This window comes from Dermochelys coriacea, chromosome 12 (assembly GCF_009764565.3).
Source record: "Dermochelys coriacea isolate rDerCor1 chromosome 12, rDerCor1.pri.v4, whole genome shotgun sequence".
Lineage (NCBI taxonomy): Eukaryota > Metazoa > Chordata > Testudines > Dermochelyidae > Dermochelys > Dermochelys coriacea.
The window spans coordinates 41,219,789-41,238,090 of NC_050079.1; the positions used below are offsets into that span (position 1 = coordinate 41,219,789).

At 47.0% G+C, this 18,302-nt stretch overlaps 1 protein-coding gene across 4 annotated transcripts in view; it reads left to right on the forward strand.

The window, feature by feature from the left end:
• The window catches only part of TANGO6 (transport and golgi organization 6 homolog), a 95,896-nt gene that overhangs the window by 30,234 nt on the left and 47,360 nt on the right, over positions 1-18,302 (forward strand). For 2 of the 4 annotated variants that reach the window (XM_038368313.2, XM_043495294.1), the window contains 5 exons: positions 1,458-1,584; positions 2,935-3,126; positions 5,906-6,040; positions 14,821-15,357; positions 16,648-16,705. In XM_038368313.2, the coding sequence (XP_038224241.1) occupies positions 1,458-1,584; positions 2,935-3,126; positions 5,906-6,040; positions 14,821-15,357; positions 16,648-16,705 (1,049 nt within the window). Of the gene's footprint in view, positions 1-1,457; positions 1,585-2,934; positions 3,127-5,905; positions 6,041-14,820; positions 15,358-16,416; positions 16,498-16,647; positions 16,706-18,302 lie in introns of all 4 variants that reach the window. The other 2 variants (XM_038368312.2, XM_043495295.1) reach the window with 2 other exon arrangements.

The following is an 18,302-nucleotide window of genomic DNA, read 5'->3' on the forward strand; positions in this document are numbered from 1 at the left end:
ATGCTACCATTATTCCTAAGATCCTCTTTAGCCTTATTAAAGACTGAGGCAAAGTATTTGTTTAGATATTGGACCATGCCTAGATTATTTTTAACCTCCACTCCATCCTCAGTGTTTAGCGGCCCCATTTCTTCTTTCTTAGTTTTCTTCTTATTTATATGGCTATAGAACCTTTTACTATTGGTTTTAATTCCCTTTGCAAGGTCCAGCTCTACTCGACTTTTAGCCTGTCTCACTTTATCCCTACATTTTCTGACCTCAATAAGGTAGCTTTCCTTGCTGATCCCTCCCATCTTCCACTCCCTGTATGCTTTCTGCTTCTTCTTAATCCCCTCTCTAAGATGCTTGCTCATCCAGCTTGGTCTACAACTCCTGCCTATGAATTTTTTCCCCTTTCTTGGGATACAGGCTTCCGATAGCTTCTGCAGCTTTGATTTAAAGTAATCCTAGGCCTCCTCTACCTTTAGATCCATAAATTCTTCAGTCCAATCCACTTCCCTAACTAATTTCCTTAATTTTTGAAAGTCAGCCCTTTTGAAATCAAAAACTCTAGTTGCAGATTTATTTTTGTTAATCCTTCCGTTCAGTTTGAACTGAATTAGCTCATGATCACTTGAACCAAGATTATACCCTACAACCATTTCTTCTATGAGGTCCTCGCTACTCACCAAAATTAAATCTAAAATGGCATCCCCTTGTGTTAGCAAGGGTGCCAAACACTACAGTGCTATTCAGGATGGGAAGATACTGAGGTAGATACTAAATACAACTGAGAACTTTTCCTGATGTCAGTAGGAGAGCTTAGCTCACTGGAGTTACCGCTGGATCTGGAACATGAGTTCAGGCCCCAGCGCTCTCCCTCCCAGGAACATAGACAAGGCTCTGGCATACAGCAACAGATTAGGGATCCTTCTGGACGAGACGTCATATAATGCTGCTGACCAAAGAGAAGGCAGACAGGCCATCCTGTTGCTGGCACACCTTCAGCAGCCTGTGGTCTCTCCCACTGGGGTTGGGAGTGATTTTCATGCTTGTTTGAGTCAGATTTCTGACCACTGACTAGCTTAAGCAGCACCTAGAGTGGGCTAGGCAGCGGGGGCCACCACTGACCGTTAGAGCCCTGCATGCTTTTTGCATGAATAGGGACCGTAGTCCTGGTGCCCAGGCCAAATTCCATCTTCAGATAACATTGTCTCTGTAAAAGTTTCCCTGCCGTTTCCATTAGATATGGTATTTTCTGCTTCCTGTCACGAACTGGGGTGTGGCACGGCTGTGTGCTGGCTGCTGCATCTTAATGGGGAGATGAAAGGAAGACCCTTGGAAGTGTTCTGAAAATACCTACAGCACTTGGGGATGAAATGTGCCAGGGAAATGCTCTTTCCAGGGGTGGTTCAAAAACCAGTGCCAGAGAGACTCTGGGTGGGTTCCTGTTGGGTGAAACGTTGGCTGCATTTCAGTGACGAGGAGGAGGCGCTCTACCAGAAGGTCTCCTCGGAGCAGTGGCAGATGGAGCAGTTGGTGGACCTGTTGACTCACTGCCAGAAGAGCGGCTTAGCTGGAGACTTCTTCATCTGCTGCTTAAAGGTAAGAAGCCACAGTCTGTTAGCCGCCTGGCCTCTTCTGGGTGCAAGGGTCCATGAAGTGCCTTGCATTCCCAGAGGGTTAACTTTCACATGCCTGGTGGGACCATGCTGCATGTGGGGAGGGTACTGGGAGAAGGGGGAAGTTCCACTTAAATCTCCTGGGAGTGGTAGGGAAAGAGCCGCTACAGGTATAGGGTAGCTATATCTTGTGACAGTTCCAGCGCCAAGCCCTGAGGAGGCGCATGGAGTCCTCAGTCTGTGAAAGGGTTAACCCTTGTTCTGGCAATGGGGACATGTCTGAAGTTTAATGGTGAGTTTTAAGCTGTGAATAATCCCTACCTTTGCAGACTGCCACTTCCTTGGCTTTCGAGACAAAAAGGCACTTCCCCAGCTCCCTGCCCCACGTTTCCTTTTCTTCCTGCAGCTTCGTATCCAGCCTAATCACTGCCATGGTCCCTCCTCAATGTTTGCTAAGCCTGGGCCATGCTTTGCTCTCCTCTGCTGCCAGGCAGAGTGTATAATCCGTGTCCTGCTAGCCCCCTTTTGGGTTGGTGCCATGGTGTTATGGCCCTTCTGCTGTACATAGAGTGCTGAGCTCCTTTGCTGGGCCTCTTTCAATGGCCACCAGAAGAGCTCATCCTGTGTATGGATGGGAAGGGGCACTGGCAGCACTTCTCTGTTAAGCCAGCGGGGTGCCCAGGCACCGCAGCCCACCACCAGAAAGCCCTTCTTGATGTGTTCAGCAGACGTTCCTGTTCATCTTATAAATCAGGAAATATACAGTTAAAATCTAGTTTGCCTAGAGATCAAAGGGTCTCTGGTTTGTCTGAGGCCAGTGCCAAAGCAAATGGGCAAGCAAGACTTTGGCAGATTTACAGCCCTAAAGTGACTGTCCTTAGAGGGAAGTTTTTAGTGTTCCTTCACCTGATATGTGTGAGGAGGTCACCCTGCAGCATTTGGGGCCGGTGGTGGCAGTATGAGGAGAGGGGTGGGAGATCCTGGGCCTGGATAACAGAACCAGCATGAGATCCTTTTGGAAAGCTTGGGCTTTAGGAAAATGGCTGGAGAAGAACCCCCAAGGCCTCAGTGCAGAATAACCCTGCCTTCTTGCACCTGGAGTGAAGATTCTGAGCTAGGGTGAGGATGGCAGCAAAGATTTGAGGCCTAGCAGCTGCTCAGTGATACTGCTCTGCTGTTTAAATCTGACCATGTTCTTGGATGTTAGCTGCTGGCAGGTTTCTAGTTGGGTGCCCCCACCTGTGTGGATGAGGCTGTCATTGCCGGTGTCCCTCAAACCAATTTCCTGTATTTAGCTTTATTTCTGACTGCCATGCACTCCCCTCCCTGGCAGAAACTGACTCACGTGGCTGCAAAGGATGAGGCCAGCTTGGATGACAATCCCCTATCCTATGAGAGTCTGGTGGAGCTGGAGCAATACCACAGTCAGCATCTCGTGGGGCAGAAGAAGAAGCTTCTTGTTCTGCAGCTGGTGGCCATACTCTGTGAGCGCGTCTCAGACACTGTGTTCACAGACGTTGTACAGGTAGGTCATGGCAGAGTCCATTGGCATGGCACTGGCAACAGCACAGCACATGGCAAATGCCATCCGACTTGAGGCTCACAGAACGACCCTGAGGTGGGTCCTGTTTAAGTCTTGGTTGAACCCCTTCTGCAAGTGTGACATGAAGTCAGACGTGGCTACTGCCTTTCCATTGACTGAATCTCATGCACTGAGGTGAGAGTGCAGTGAGGAGGGGCGTTTCCTTCTGTGACTGCAGGGGAGAATCTCAGCCTGAAATCTCAAAGATTTCTGCTTGGGAAAATGAGACAGCAGTAGTTCTGAGCTTCCCACAGCCAGCACTTCTACACCATTCACTGGTGGGCACCCTGGTGGAAGAGGCTGGGGTTGAGTATCTAGAACAGTGGTTCTCAACCTTTTTTTCATTTGTGGACCCCTAAAAAATTTGGACTGGAGGTGTGGACCCCTTTGGAAATCTTAGACATCGTCTGCGGACCCCAGGCTGAGAACCACTGATCTAGGGGACCTTGCCATTTCCAACAGCACCTTCTTCTGGGCTAATAAGAGTGCCAATATTTTCCCCAAGCCCCTCGTTCCTAGAGCCAGCTGACCTTCCATTCTCAGTTTGAATAATGCTGGGAGAATTCAGAAGCTCCCATGTTATCCAAACTGCAGAGGTGGTCTGAGCTGCTGTTAGTGGGTGGAAGGAGCCGCAAACTGGTGGACATGTGGTGACCAGATACCCTCTGCCCTATTGCCATGGGGCCCAAAATGGGAGCTACCCCAAAGAATATTACTCTGAATTGAAACCCCTGCATAACGTATGAATAGCCAGTAGTCTTCCATGCCCAACACAAATCAACACTCGGGTGCTCCGTGCTGGCTCTGCATCAGCAGTTAAATGAGCCTCTTCACAGAGTTGTGCTGCATCAGTGTTGCTTGTGGACAAACAAAGAAGTGAACAGAAGAGCCATGTTAATATCAAGCTCCATTAGAAATGCAGGAAGCTAAGAGAAGATCAAACGTTTGGGCTGCAAAATGGAGAAGGCCAAAACGAGTCGGGCAAGAAATGTGTTTGTGTTTTTAAACCTTCTTGCAGAGAGTTGTGAACCATGGGGGGAAAATGTCAGACCCTATTCTTGACTGCAGACTTAGCATGGAGCATGTGAGGTCTAATCCCCTGGTCTTGTCTTACTCTGCATAATTGGGGAGTGCTTTGAACAGATGAAATGTGCCTAGAAAAGGAATAATTGTTGGGGGCTGGAAACCCTGCAGAGTGTTTCTGGAAAAGACCAATTATTCTTTATGCGCTGAATACTTCAAACGATGCCAAGCACTGTGCTGACAGTGGAGAAGGGCACAGACCATGCTGCAGAGCGCTTACAGTCAAAGAAAAGGGGAGAGAGGATTGTTTCAATGACCATATTTGATCCATGCTGAATGCCTGCTTTGCCATTTGACCCCGTAGCTAGCAAGCATGACTTTGATTTGTTCTGGTGTTAATCTAACCTTATTTTACTGAGCTTTCTAATTGTTCCTTACAGGATATTTTAAACCTGGTCCTTTCTTAATATTCTGCACTGTGTAACTCCTACCCATTCTGTATTTACCTAGTTAATATTTCAAGTCCTAGCCTTTTCCTAATATGTTTGTACCCTTAATCCTCCTCTGTCATCCCTCCCAACAGTGATCAGCTGATGAGTCCAATGCCCTTTGTTTCCCAGCACCTCTTTGGTCCTTGCCCACTTCCTACCCTTTTGCTCTGCACAAACCCCTAATCACCTGCAGAGACTGGCAGTTTGCTCAGCTAAGGTCAGAAAGGGGTAGTTCCTGGGGGCTGCTAACATACTGATCCCTGGAAACCTTGCAGGGCTCCTGCCTCAGAGAGGCCTGCTAATGAATGCAATGAGCTGCATTACTATAGTCATCCAGGGACTGTGAAGGGCTGCAGTAAAGAAGCAAAGAAAAATGCTGCTTCCCTTGGAATAAAGGACTCTGAAAGCCTTGACAGAAGCCAAGCCACTGTTGCTGTTTATAGCCCAGTCTGTCAGTGTGCGCTTTTTAAGGAGTTTCTAGCTAGGCTTTGGGCTAAAACCTGTGATATATGACTCAGGCGGGGGATGTGAGTGTTGTATTTTAATTATCAAGTTTCAGAAATATCAGTTTTCTGCTGATTGGCTTGGTTTGGCTGCAGCCTTGCATTCCTGGTGCTGACAGCCAGGTCTGCTTTTTAAAATTAAAATGGCCAGAACATTGAGGCATAATGTTGCTGAGGTGCTTTTCATAGCAAAGAAAATTAGACAGACCAAGCTCATAATATATGAGCAGCTGCTGGGGATTCACATCTTCCGAAATACTTCAAATTTGCTAAAAGTATCTCTCAAACTCCTATGGCTTCCTGGTGCCCACCAAGTGAGTTTATAAATAAATTAAGCAAAGCTGCGCTGTCTCCTTTCCCCTGGATCTCCCAGCCTGTCCGGCACTGTGAGCTCTTTGGGGCAGAAACAGTCTATTTTTGTTTATGGTACAACACTGAGCACTGTGTGAGTGCCAAACAAAGAATCAGAAGTTCCACTTCCAAGTAAATACATCTTTCTCTGGCTCCCCTGGTAGAGAACCTCGGCTCCTGTAGTGTGCAGTGCACTGCAGCCAGCCTTTCAAACTGCAGGCCAGCCCATAGGGGTGCAGTTCCATGAGTGTGATGATAGAGCTTGGCTTAAGGACTGAAGGATTATTGTGTCTCTAACTGGAATGATGTGATCTTTCCTTTTCTTCTGTTCCCTAAACTCTCTTCGTTTGGCAGGTGGTGGAATTTGTGGCAGTTACATTGCAGCGGGCATGTGCAAGTCTTGCCCAGGGTTCAGAGGGCACTGTGGAAGCGCAGACTCTGAGCATGTCCATGGGACTAGTGGCTGCCATGCTAGGAGGGGCAGTGCAGGTAAGCCAGGACCCAATGGGGTGTGCGCTTGTGATCTGAATGCATGAAAGGGCCTCTGGAGCCCCTGACCAGCAATGCCGGCTGCTCTGGAACATGCATGGCAGTCTGTGCATGGGCTGAGAGGGAAAACTAGAATTTCTGGAACTGGATGGTTAGTTTAGATCAGATCATTTTGAAATTTTGAAAATAGAGACTCTTCCCACTCCTGTGCCTTGCCCCTTGGTCCACCAGGATGACTCTTAGGCTGTGGTTTGGATGCTACAATGCTCCCATCCCTTTTCTCTCCCCCACGCCTGCTAACTTTTGTCTGAGAGTGATGCCAAGAAATTGATTCATGCCATTGCATCAACTGGAGTGGCCTAGTGTGTAATGTGGCAAAGGATGTAGCTATGTTGTAACAAAAGGACCAGATGATTCACAATTGAGCTGTCTACCTGTTGCTAAAGAGGTTACACTTGTACCTGTTTTGGAAGCATTTTCATGCCATCACGCAAGTCTTTGCACTGTTTGGATCCTACTTCATTTCTCAGCCTCTTCCTCCTTCAGTTTGTTCATTTAACCAGGGTCTCCACAATGTGGTGTGTTTCTAACAAAAAAGCCACCAAACCCTAAATCTGTGAATAGACCCAGTGAAGGAGCACTGGGTGCATATTTAGTGCATGGCCTGGGTGCATATTTAGTCAAACTACTACACTTTTTCTTTAGAGTAGCAGCCGTGTTAGTCTGTATTCGCAAAAAGAAAAGGAGTACTTGTGGCACCTTAGAGACTAACAAATTTATTTGAGCATAAGCTTTCGTGAGCTACAGCTCACTTCATCGGATGCATTTGGTGGAAAAAACAGAGGAGAGATTTATATACACACACACACACACACACACACACACAGAGAACATGAAACAATGGGTTTATCATACACACTGTAAGGAGAGTGATCACTTAAAATAAGCCATCACCAGCAGCGGGGGGGGGGGGGGAAGGAGGAAAACCTTTCATGGTGACAAGCAAGGTAGGCTAATTCCAGCAGTTAACAAGAATATCAGAGGAACAGTGGGGGGTGGGGTGGGGGGGGGGAGAAATACCATGGGGAAATAGTTTTACTTTTGTGTAATGACTCATCCATTCCCAGTCTCTATTCAAGCCTAAGTTAATTGTATCCAGTTTGCAAATTAATTCCAATTCAGCAGTCTCTCGTTGGAGTCTGTTTTTGAAGCTTTTTTGTTGAAGGATAGCCACCCTTAGGTCTGTGATCGAGTGACCAGAGAGATTGAAGTGTTCTCCAACTGGTTTTTGAATGTTATAATTCTTGACGTCTGATTTGTGTCCATTCATTCTTTTACGTAGAGACTGTCCAGTTTGGCCAATGTACATGGCAGAGGGGCATTGCTGGCACATGATGGCATATATCACATTGGTAGATGCGCAGGTGAACGAGCCTCTGATAGTGTGACTGATGTGATTAGGCCCTATGATGGTATCCCCTGAATAGATACGTGGACAGAGTTGGCAACGGGCTTTGTTGCAAGGATAGGTTCCTGGGGTTAGTGGTTCTGTTGTGTGGTGTGTGGTTGCTGGTGAGTATTTGCTTCAGATTGGGGGGCTGTCTGTAAGCAAGGACTGGCCTGTCTCCCAAGATCTGTGAGAGTGATGGGTCGTCCTTCAGGATAGGTTGTAGATCCTTGATGATGCGTTGGAGAGGTTTTAGTTGGGGGCTGAAGGTGATGGCTAGTGGCGTTCTGTTGTTTTCTTCGTTGGGCCTGTCCTGTAGTAGGTGACTTCTGGGTACTCTTCTGGCTCTGTCAATCTGTTTCTTCACTTCAGCAGGTGGGTATTGTAGTTGTAGGAATGCATGATAGAGATCTTGCAGGTGTTTGTCTCTGTCTGAGGGGTTGGAGCAAATGCGGTTATATCGTAGCGCTTGGCTGTAGACAATGGATCGTGTGGTGTGGTCTAGATGAAAGCTAGAGGCATGTAGGTAGGAATAGCGGTCAGTAGGTTTCCGATATAGGGTGGTGTTTATGTGACCATTGCTTATTAGCACCGTAGTGTCCAGGAAGTGGATCTCTTGTGTGGACTGGTGCAGGCTGAGGTTGATGGTGGGATGGAAATTGTTGAAATCATGGTGGAATCCCTCAAGAGCTTCTTTTCCATGGGTCCAGATGATGAAGATGTCATCAATGTAGCGCAAGTAGAGTAGGGGCATTAGGGGACGAGAGCTGAGGAAGCATTGTTCTAAGTCAGCCATAAAAATGTTGGCATACTGTGGGGCCATGCGGGTACCCATCGTAGTGCTGCTGATTTGAAGGTATACATTGTCACCAAATGTGAAATAGTTATGGGTGAGGACAAAGTCACAAAGTTCAGCCACCAGGTTAGCCGTGACAGTATCGGGGATACTGTTCCTGACAGCTTGTAGTCCATCTTTGTGTGGAATGTTGGTGTAGAGGCTTCTACATCCATAGTGGCTAGGATGGTGTTTTTAGGAAGATCACCAATGGACTGTAGTTTCCTCAGGAAGTCAGTGGTATCTCGAAGATAGCTGGGAGTGCTGGTAACGAAGGGCCTGAGGAGGGAGTCTACATAGCCAGACAATCCTGCTGTCAGGGTGCCAATGCCTGAGATGATGGGGCGTCCAGGATTTCCAGGTTTATGGATCTTGGGTAGCAGATAGAATACCCCAGGTCGGGGCTCCAGGGGTGTGTCTGTGCGGATTTGTTCTTGTGCTTTTTCAAGGAGTTTCTTGAGCAAATGCTGTAGTTTCTTTTGGTAACTCTCAGTGGGATCAGAGGGTAATGGCTTGTAGAAAGTGGTGTTGGAGAGCTGCCTAGTAGCCTCTTGTTCATACTCCGACCTATTCATGATGACAACAGCACCTCCTTTGTCAGCCTTTTTGATTATGATGTCAGAGTTGTTTCTGAGGCTGTGGATGGCATTGTGTTCTGCATGGCTGAGGTTATGGGGTAAGCGATGCTGCTTTTCCACAATTTCAGCTCGTGCACGTCAGCGGAAGCACTCTATGTAGAAATCCAGGCTGCTGTTTTGACCTTCAGGAGGAGTGCACCCAGAATCCTTCTTTTTGTAGTGTTGGCAGGAAGACCAGTTGGAGAACACTTCAATCTCTCTGGTCACTCGATCACAGACCTAAGAGTGGCTATCCTTCAACAAAAAAGCTTCAAAAACAGACTCCAACGAGAGACTGCTGAATTGGAATTAATTGCTGAATTGGAATTAAACTGGATACAATTAACTTAGGCTTGAATAGAGACTGGGAATGGATGAGTCATTACACAAAGTAAAACTATTTCCCTATGGTATTTCTCCACCCCACCCCCCACTGTTCCTCTGATATTCTTGTTAACTGCTGGAATTAGCCTACCTTGCTTCAGAGTAGCAGCCGTGTTAGTCTGTATTCGCAAAAAGAAAAGGAGTACTTGTGGCACCTTAGAGACTAACAAATTTATTAGAGCATAAGCTTTCGTGAGCTACAGCTCACTTCATCGGATGCATCGGATGAAGTGAGCTGTAGCTCACGAAAGCTTATGCTCTAATAAATTTGTTAGTCTCTAAGGTGCCACAAGTACTCCTTTTCTTTTTGCGAATACAGACTAACACGGCTGCTACTCTGAAACCTGTCCTTACAGTGTGTATGATAAACCCATTGTTTCATGTTCTCTGTGTGTGTGTACATAAATCTCTCCTCTGTTTTTTCCACCAAATGCATCCGATGAAGTGAGCTGTAGCTCACGAAAGCTTATGCTCTAATAAACTTGTTAGTCTCTAAGGTGCCACAAGTACTCTTTTTCTTTTTACTTTTCCTTTAGTTTAGTTCTGTAAATCTTCTAAAGTATGAAGAGGATAGTGATCCTGCATGCACCTTGTAAGGTGCACAGAAGGGAGCCCCTCTGGGACGCACCTTAGGAGCTCTGCTTCTGGGGAAGACAGAAAATGTTTTCCCTAGCTACACAACTCTTAAAGCATAAGGGAGAATAGGGCCCTGTCTTGGGACTCCTAGGGTCCAGAGGGCAGGTTGTTCTGGTGATATTTTGCCACTTAGTTCCAGATTATGGAGTTTACATGTACTTTGCATGCCAGCAGCTTCCAAGTCCCGGAGAATCAACCTGCTGCTGAGGTGTGTTTTTTCTCTAAATATATAAATATATATATAAATATATATATATATAAATATATAAATAAAGTAAATAAATATAGGAAATGGCATACAAAAAACTCTGCGCAGCTGAGTGCTCACAAGTCATGAAGTGCAGTTAGTTTCATGCAGAACCCTGACTCTACCAGCAGGTGTGTGTGATCTGAGTCTCTACATGATCACATTGTATTCCTTAAATATTCATGTTTTTAGTCTGAGATGCTCACGTGTAGCATCTTGTAAGTGCATTACTCTGTATATGCCTGTCAGTCCCTGAAAGTCACTTACATGAAAAGTACACAATAAATGAAACTTATAGGACATCCTTCCACCTATTAAGCAGGCATGGGAATAATAGTGAACATTTTCTGAGCACCTAAGTTTGCAGCTAAATTCACTTTCTGGTCAACTGCCTCATTCCCGAATTATACCAAAGGAAGGCTGACCTGCTGATGGAAAAGGGAATTTGTTGTCTCTATTTGCTCACTAAATTACTAGAATAACTAACAGGAGAGGAGACCCTTTCAGTGAAAACTGAATTGCCTGGGCAGTGAAGTTAGTGTAAGTGTGAAAAAGTGGTGCTTGGTGTCACATGCGTAAAGCCTCGGGAATCTTGTCTGACACTATGTATGTTGAGCAGTAGCCGTGATCATGTGGTTAATGACTGTATCATGATACATGTGCACAAGAGGAAGTAAGACAGTCAATTCTCCACTCTGCCAAATCCCAGCATTTTAGGTTGTCAGTGGGACTGGGGTGGGGGCATGGATCAGTGTTCATGTCACACTCCCCATCAGTGCCCAGCCCAGACGGGGGAAGCTAATGATCCAACCAGTGGACCAAATTTGGTGATGAATCCTGGTCATGTGCCACCTGAGGCATGTTGTGTGTACACTAAGAATAAGTAGTAGGACTGGGTGTTAATATTGACTTTTTGGTTGCATGCATGGGGTTAAACTGACAGCTAAATGTGAAGTTGGGAAGGAATTTTGTCCAGGGCCTAGCAAGGTTTTACCTTCCTCTAAACCACTGCCTGGGAGTTCCACTCGCATAAGGTGGGCATGTGCCACGATTTATTTATTTCCCTTCTGGTTGTAGGGGGGCCTAGAGCACTGAGGGCCATTGTCCCTCCCACTAGCTATGAGCTAAAACAGCCAAACACCGTGTAAATTCAGAGCAGAAACTGACTCTGCCCTTTCTGTTTTGCTTTTTCACCTAGACTTCTGCTTTCCTTTTGGGGTCTTCTCATTGATCAACTGCCCCTTACCTGCCTCTCTCTGGCAGAGCAACACAGAGAATGTGCACTGTAGGTCAGTGCCCTTGACCCACAGGGATGAGGTAGCAGAGCAGGGCTCCACACTTGTACATGGCCCCACTCCTAAGCCAGACCTGATTCTTACTAGTTCATATCAGCTCGTTATCCATTGTTAATGGAAGCAACTTAATGTGTCCAAGTTAATTGAACGAGAGAGGTTTCCCAGGGCAGATGGTGGTTGACAGCAGACATTTAGGTTAACATTTAGAGCCCTGCAAATCTACAGATATCCGCTTTATATCTGTGAATATCTGTATTCACAGACCATTTTTGTAAATTTTGTATCCACGCAGGGCTAAGTGTATTGTCTCAAATGGCAATCGCAGAGGATATTTATCTTGGTTTTCAATTAAGTGTTTTGCACAATTGTGCAAAAAAATCTCCTGAAACCACTGGCAAACCATCAGCTTCACTACTCAAGTCTTTGCTTTCCCAGATCTAATGATTGAATTTTGAAACTGTGTCGGTCCCAGAATATTAGAGAGACAGTGTGGGTAAGGTAATATCTTTTATTAGACCAACTTCTGTTGGAGAGGGGGGGCAAGCTTTCGAGCTCTGAATAAGCTTGTATGCTTGTCTCTCACCAGCAAAAGTTGGGCTAGTAAAATATATCACCTGATTCACCTTGTCTCTCTGATTTTTGAAATGCAGTGCAGGAACTTCTTTCCATCCTCCGCCACGTCCTGATACATGCTGCTAGCAAAACCCCGCAATGCCTCTTGCAGATCCATGACACATTGCTACAGCTTCAGAGGGAACTTCTACCCAGTGACACTCTTGAGTAGCTTGGGCACAGTGCATTCCCACTGTAAAATAGGGCCTGGGGGGAGCGTACAGAGGACAGCTTTGTAATCTACCCTTGTGTTGCTGAACCCTGTGGTTCTCTCATGCCTCCCTGCCCCTGCCCTGCACATATCCTTTCTGAGGTTGTAGCTCTTGTGCTCCCCCTGCTGGCACTTTGCCAGAGCTAGGCAGGTCAATCAGTGCTGCTCGTTAAACAAGGAAGTAAATGAAAAATGCACCTTAATCATTGCAACCTGGAGAGAAAATATTTGTCAAATAGGAAAGGACGTCATTGGTGCAGCAGAGAGTGAAAACCAAAGTAGGAGTGAGAGCCCTGCTCCCCGAGTCTCCCCAGCACATGAGATGCTAAAATACCAGGCATTGACAATGGAGCCTTATTCAGAAGGCGTTAAGGTCTCATGATTTCAGTGGCGGGACTGGGAGTTTGGATTTCTGTGTTCTCTTGTTGCGTGGTGTGGGCGAGACCTGACTGCACAGGAGCTCAGTTTCCCAGCCAGAAGAAAGTGGATAATATTTATTTTCCCATCTCCAAAGGGGGCTGTGGAGCCTGATTCATCCGGTCAGTCTTAAAGCTCAAACATTACTGTTGCCAAACAGGCATTCCGAGCATATGGGCTCTGCTGCAAGAGGCTCTTTGGGAGATCTGGAGATGGTCTGTCTCCTACTAGCTTGTTGATTAGGGTGTGCAATCACGCGTCTTGGAAGGGCACGTTTCCTCTCCTGAGGAGTAATCGGTTTCTTGAGTCTCTTGAAGATCCCTGACCTGATAGTAGGATTTTAGGGCCAAGCAGACATCTCCTGGACAGACTAGAGGCAGCACTGGGATTGGCTCTGGTGGTGGAGACAGGGGATTGGCCCATCCTGGGAGATGTGATGCAATCCTTTGGGATCGATATAAGACTTTTGCTGCCTGCTCCCGCCCTCCAAAGTCTTCTCCTTTCCGAGTTTCTTTTAGGCTTTACAGTGCTGTGTGCTAAATCCAGGAAATTGCCACTTTGGTTTATTTTGTCACGCGCAGAACAATTTTCTCCCTAAAGTAGCATCTTCACCCTTTGTTGAGTTCCATTCAATGGATTTATTGAGGTGTTGGCTACCGCAAAGGCAATTGGTCCAAAGTGGGGAAATGTTGTTATTCTCAAGTGTATTTCCTAATAACCCAGCACTTTCACCCTATCAATGTCATTTAACAAGTAAAAGCTATCCACTGGGAAGCCGATTTTAAATCAAGATCGAATCTTTTTCTAAACGATACGCTTTAGTTCAAACAGGGATTAATGCAGGGAAGCCATGGTCTGGTGTTATACAGGAGGTCAGGTGAGATGATCACAGTGGTGCCTTTTGGCCTTATGCTCTGGGAATCTACAGTCTGTGAAAGTGCTTTGTGTCCCAGTTCATGTTCATCTCTGGAATCGGCTTCAGGGGCAGGTGACACACTTGCTGTGCTTTCAAGAACTGTCAAATGATCAGGCTCATTGCCTAGCCTCAGCAGGCACATTGGTTCCCTGCACATGACTCCTAGCAGATACTGAGGGCAAGGCAATCACTTGTTTCGATTTACAACGTACATAAAAGGCTCCTAATCCTGGGATCTGGACACCTTTGTCATAAAATAGTCACATAAAAGTTGAACCAGCAGCTGCTCCTCGCCTCTAGGCAAGAAAAAAAATAACCAAAGATTAACTCAAACCATAAACAAATACCCTCTTAGCACAAGTGCAGGAGATCACTTGCATTCACCCTACACCTGGACTGTGCTGCCAATCTGCACATCGCCATCTGCACTCATGAAACCAGCCCTCGTCTTTCTCCGTCCTCAGAAGCATAGGTTGAAGACAGGGCCTTGCAGTGTGTTGCGATGGTCATGTGCAATTACCTGTGCACACTTTTACATGTGATCTGTGTGTGCAGCTAGTCAAGTGACTGCTCACACAACTGCACCTGCACATTTCATGTTCCTTTTTGTACATGCTACAGCGAATGTGAGGCCTGAGTAAATGCCTCTCGGGAGGAGTCATCCCTGTCCCGCCCGCTCAGCACAGCTAGTGCCGTGTGGCTGAACTGCACTGCAAGCAGACTGTGGCAAGAGGATGCGCAGGAGAAGGAGCCAGTGAGGCTTTACAGAAACCAGTCAGACTACTTACTGCCGGTCGCTTTCAGCATATGCAAAATCACTGTGTCTGAAACGCTGCATGACCAGACAAGGATGAGGTGTTCTGGACCTCCTGTAGCCACATCCCCATGTGAGGATGGTAGGGCAATGTGAAAAGCTGCTGTCCCATCCCACCCAACGGTCACACTTCCCAGTTTGGGGCACACTATTATCTGATCCATCAGGCTCACATCCATGCTGTGCAGTTACTGAGGTTTCTTATTAGATTCAGCTCCATCAGACTGTCTCCCACCACGCTCTCTCCTGGGCCCCTCAGCCCAAGGGCGTGTTCTCAGGAGCTGCTGTAACTCCGTGTGTGCATCTCTCATTTTAGGCCATGCCAGTGACAGCTGTGTTTTTCTTTCAGCTGAAATCGGGTGACTTTGCCATCCTAAAGCAGTTGGTGCCCCTGTTGGAGGAGATCTCCCGCATTCATCTTGAACCTGTCATCCAGGAGCTTGCAGCTGATCTGCGCATCACCATCTGCACTCATGGAGCCTTTTCCACCCAAACTGTTGGCACTGCTGCCCAGAGCACACTGGGGAAAAAAATAGGGTCAAGCAGATCGGGAGGACAGACCCACACAAACCCCACAGAAAGACCTGAGGACAAAGCAGCCGGGCTCAGCCTGGGACAGCCACAGAGTAATGAAAATTGCAGTCACACAAACAGCAGCCTGGCCAGTAACCCTAGTCCTAAAGGAAAGAATGGGGAATCCACCGTGCAGAAAGAGTGCCCTGTTGGGACTCCTACAGCAGACCACACCCGACAACAGCTTCAGGAGCTCCTCTTATCAGCCTATGACCCAGAAATCCCAGTACGAGCAGCTGCCCTGCGGCATCTTTCCCGTTTGTTAGAGCAGAGGGATCCAGACGGACTAAAGGCTCAGGAGAAACTCCTCAAGGTAGGCAGAACTCAGGACTAAAGCTTGCTTGCAGATCATGTTTGTTTAATGTGCTGATTCCCTTCTGACACTATGCCACACTCAACCTAGTGTCACACTTACAGGCTTGTCTTCACACTTATTACATGACAACACACCTGGGACAATGTGGGCACTGGGGGAGTGACTCAGGCTGGTCGTACACATGTCTGGGAAGAGCACGCAGGCCCCTGGTTGGCAGTTTTTTCCTAAAGAGCTCAGCCTTTGTCCTACTCGTGGCCCCAGGAACTCTTACTGTGTTCCCTCTGAACTGTTGGGATTTGTTCTCTCTCCTCCCCGCTCCATGAAGCGGTAAAGGTGACGATTTGGTAGACCCAGTTATTGCCCCTGCTAACATGAGATTAACAAGGTTCCTCTGGCCCAGCATGGCTAATGTCCCCAGGCACTATTCCCATGTTGGCCTCTCATGCCCCACCTCTGCCCCTTATTCCTGGGTTCAGGGAGGAGTAGAGGTCACTTCCATTTTTCTCTGGGGTTAAAGGAGAGGAACCAGAGTTAAAGCAGGAAAATGCCTATGGAACTCTGTAAGTGAAAACCTCACATCCTCCCTGTGAATAGCTAAGGAAACAAATTGTCCTACATGCATTGCAGGGCTCAGAGGCGATTCCTGAGCCACTCCCCACCCCGCAGCTGGAAGTCTCTGCTGTAGTGATGGGCAGCTGAGGAGTCAGTGTCTCATTGGCAGATTTCATGAATCAGTGTTACATTTATGGCAACCATGACCCAGGCTCAAACCCTTTAACTAGGATCACGTGCAGTCCATGATGCTGTGGGAATCCACCCATATGACACCTCTGAGAGGTGTAAATGTCCTCATTCATCTCAGCGGGGTGCTAACTCTCAAGACTAGGTGTGATGAATTAAATTGTCAGCATTTACTATTTCACTGCTGGCAGAAGCATCCAGACAACGTACTGGTCCCTCACTGCTGGCTGCAGAGGTGTGTGTTGGGGTCAGGAGGCAGTGGAACAGCTAGTTGCTGTCAAAAGTTTAGAATTTCAAAATTTCTTGTTGCTCCAGACTTGCCTACAAGATGGAGAGAAAAGCTGCTTCCCCACAGATCACACAGGGCCTTCCTTGCAACTCCAGCTTGACCACAAGGTACAGAGGCTTCACTCAGAGGGGTACAGTCAGCTCAGAGAAATGGGGAAGTATGGATAACACCCCCAAGTGTGTGGGACTGGAGCTGCCTTAGGTTAGAACATGGGTCTCACACCTCTAGGAAGGTAACTGGTGTGCTTTGTCCTCCAGGTTTTCTTGGAAAATATGGAACATGAGGACTCCTTTGTGTACCTTTCTGCTATTCAAGGTGAGTGCAGTGCCCAAGTTGCCTGAGTTTGGTGTCTGTTATTTTTCTAAGGATTTGCTGGTTAAACGTGCACACTGTGTCTGTCATGCAGAGCCCTTCACTCCTTTCAGTTCCGAGAAGTGTCTGAGCCAAGACAACTACCAAGAGAGTAGCACAATGATCACTGCCTGGGTGAGATAGGTGGGGCAAGATCTGAACATAGGATCGGGCGCCAGGAACTGCTGAGTTCCAATTCCGGCTATGCCACTCTCATATTCTGTGACCTTCACCTCTGTGGCTGTTTCCCTGTCTCAAAATAGGGATATTTCCTACTTTCTGGGCTCCTTGAGGATTAATGTGTGAACTGCACTTGGCAGAACAATACTGCTGTGGTATATAAGACACCTCTGAGGAGAATTGTGTTTAGACTGGCCTAGGTAGGAAACTTCTCTGCCCAATCTGTTGTCTCCTCCTTGCCAGCAGTAGTAAACACCCTAGTCTCTGGATCACCTGCTAACAGTGAGGGGTTAGCTTCTCTTTCTTCCTCTCTAGCTGCAGAATCACACAGGCACTGGTCACTTGTCTGCAGCATGGTAAGGAAAAAAGCAATTTCCTGTTTGTGCCATCTGCACCTCTTCACTCTTCTTATATTCATTTGTACTGAAACCCCTATTGTAATGTCAGGGAGGGCCTTGTTCCCAGCAGCATCCTGCTGTCTTTAGGCCAATTTGTGGGGGTGTCTCTCTGAGCAGTTTCTGTGAGTGTCTGAGAGGCCATTGTAGTCCGAAAGGTGGAAAGGTACCCAGTTCTGTCAAGTTCTTCACAACTGGGTCTGTCTTTGTGTCCTCTGTGGCTTGGGCTGTACAGCTTTCTCTGGGCTGCCAGAGTACAACAAAGGTGCTTCACTGAACTGAAGTTGGAGATCAAATCATCATGACTGCAAAGGGAAATGAACGAGCAGTGATTGAATTCCAACACATTTAAGCCAGGAGAACACAACTGTCCTTGCATCTTTTGCCCAGCTGTTCCCGGAACGGGTCTTGCTGGGAAAGATTGGCTTTTAGAACAAAAGGAAAAGCAAACATTTTACATGGCTTCAGGTTCTGCCTGGGAGCTGTTACCAGCACCATCTCATGGTTGAAAAGGGGGTTGTGCAATTGTCTGGAAGTGGGGAACAGATTTTTGGTCTAATAGAACTAGTAGCTCATGATTCCTGCCACTCACTCGGGTGTGACTAATACACATGGAGGCGCAGGTGCTGTATGTTTCCCTGTTCAGATGAGGCAAACCCCCTTCCCTGGTAAGCCATACCGGAGGGCATCTTTCCCACTACGGTTGTCTAACATTTGTTTTGTGATATGTATGAGTCCTTTGTGTTCCACCCATGCTCCTATCTGTGAACTGCTAGCATATGTCAGCTGAAAGGTTTGGCTTGTTTATTTAGTTTCTTTACCAATTAAGCCATTGATTATATTCCCCTGCTGAGGATGTGCTGTGGATTTAGTGAGTTTCTCATCTTCAAACACTGCACATTCCCAAGAAAGTCAGAGGCAAGGCAGGAAAGAATTCCCTGGAAACCAGAGAGCCAGTGGCTGTGAAATCCAGGCTTTATGCCTCC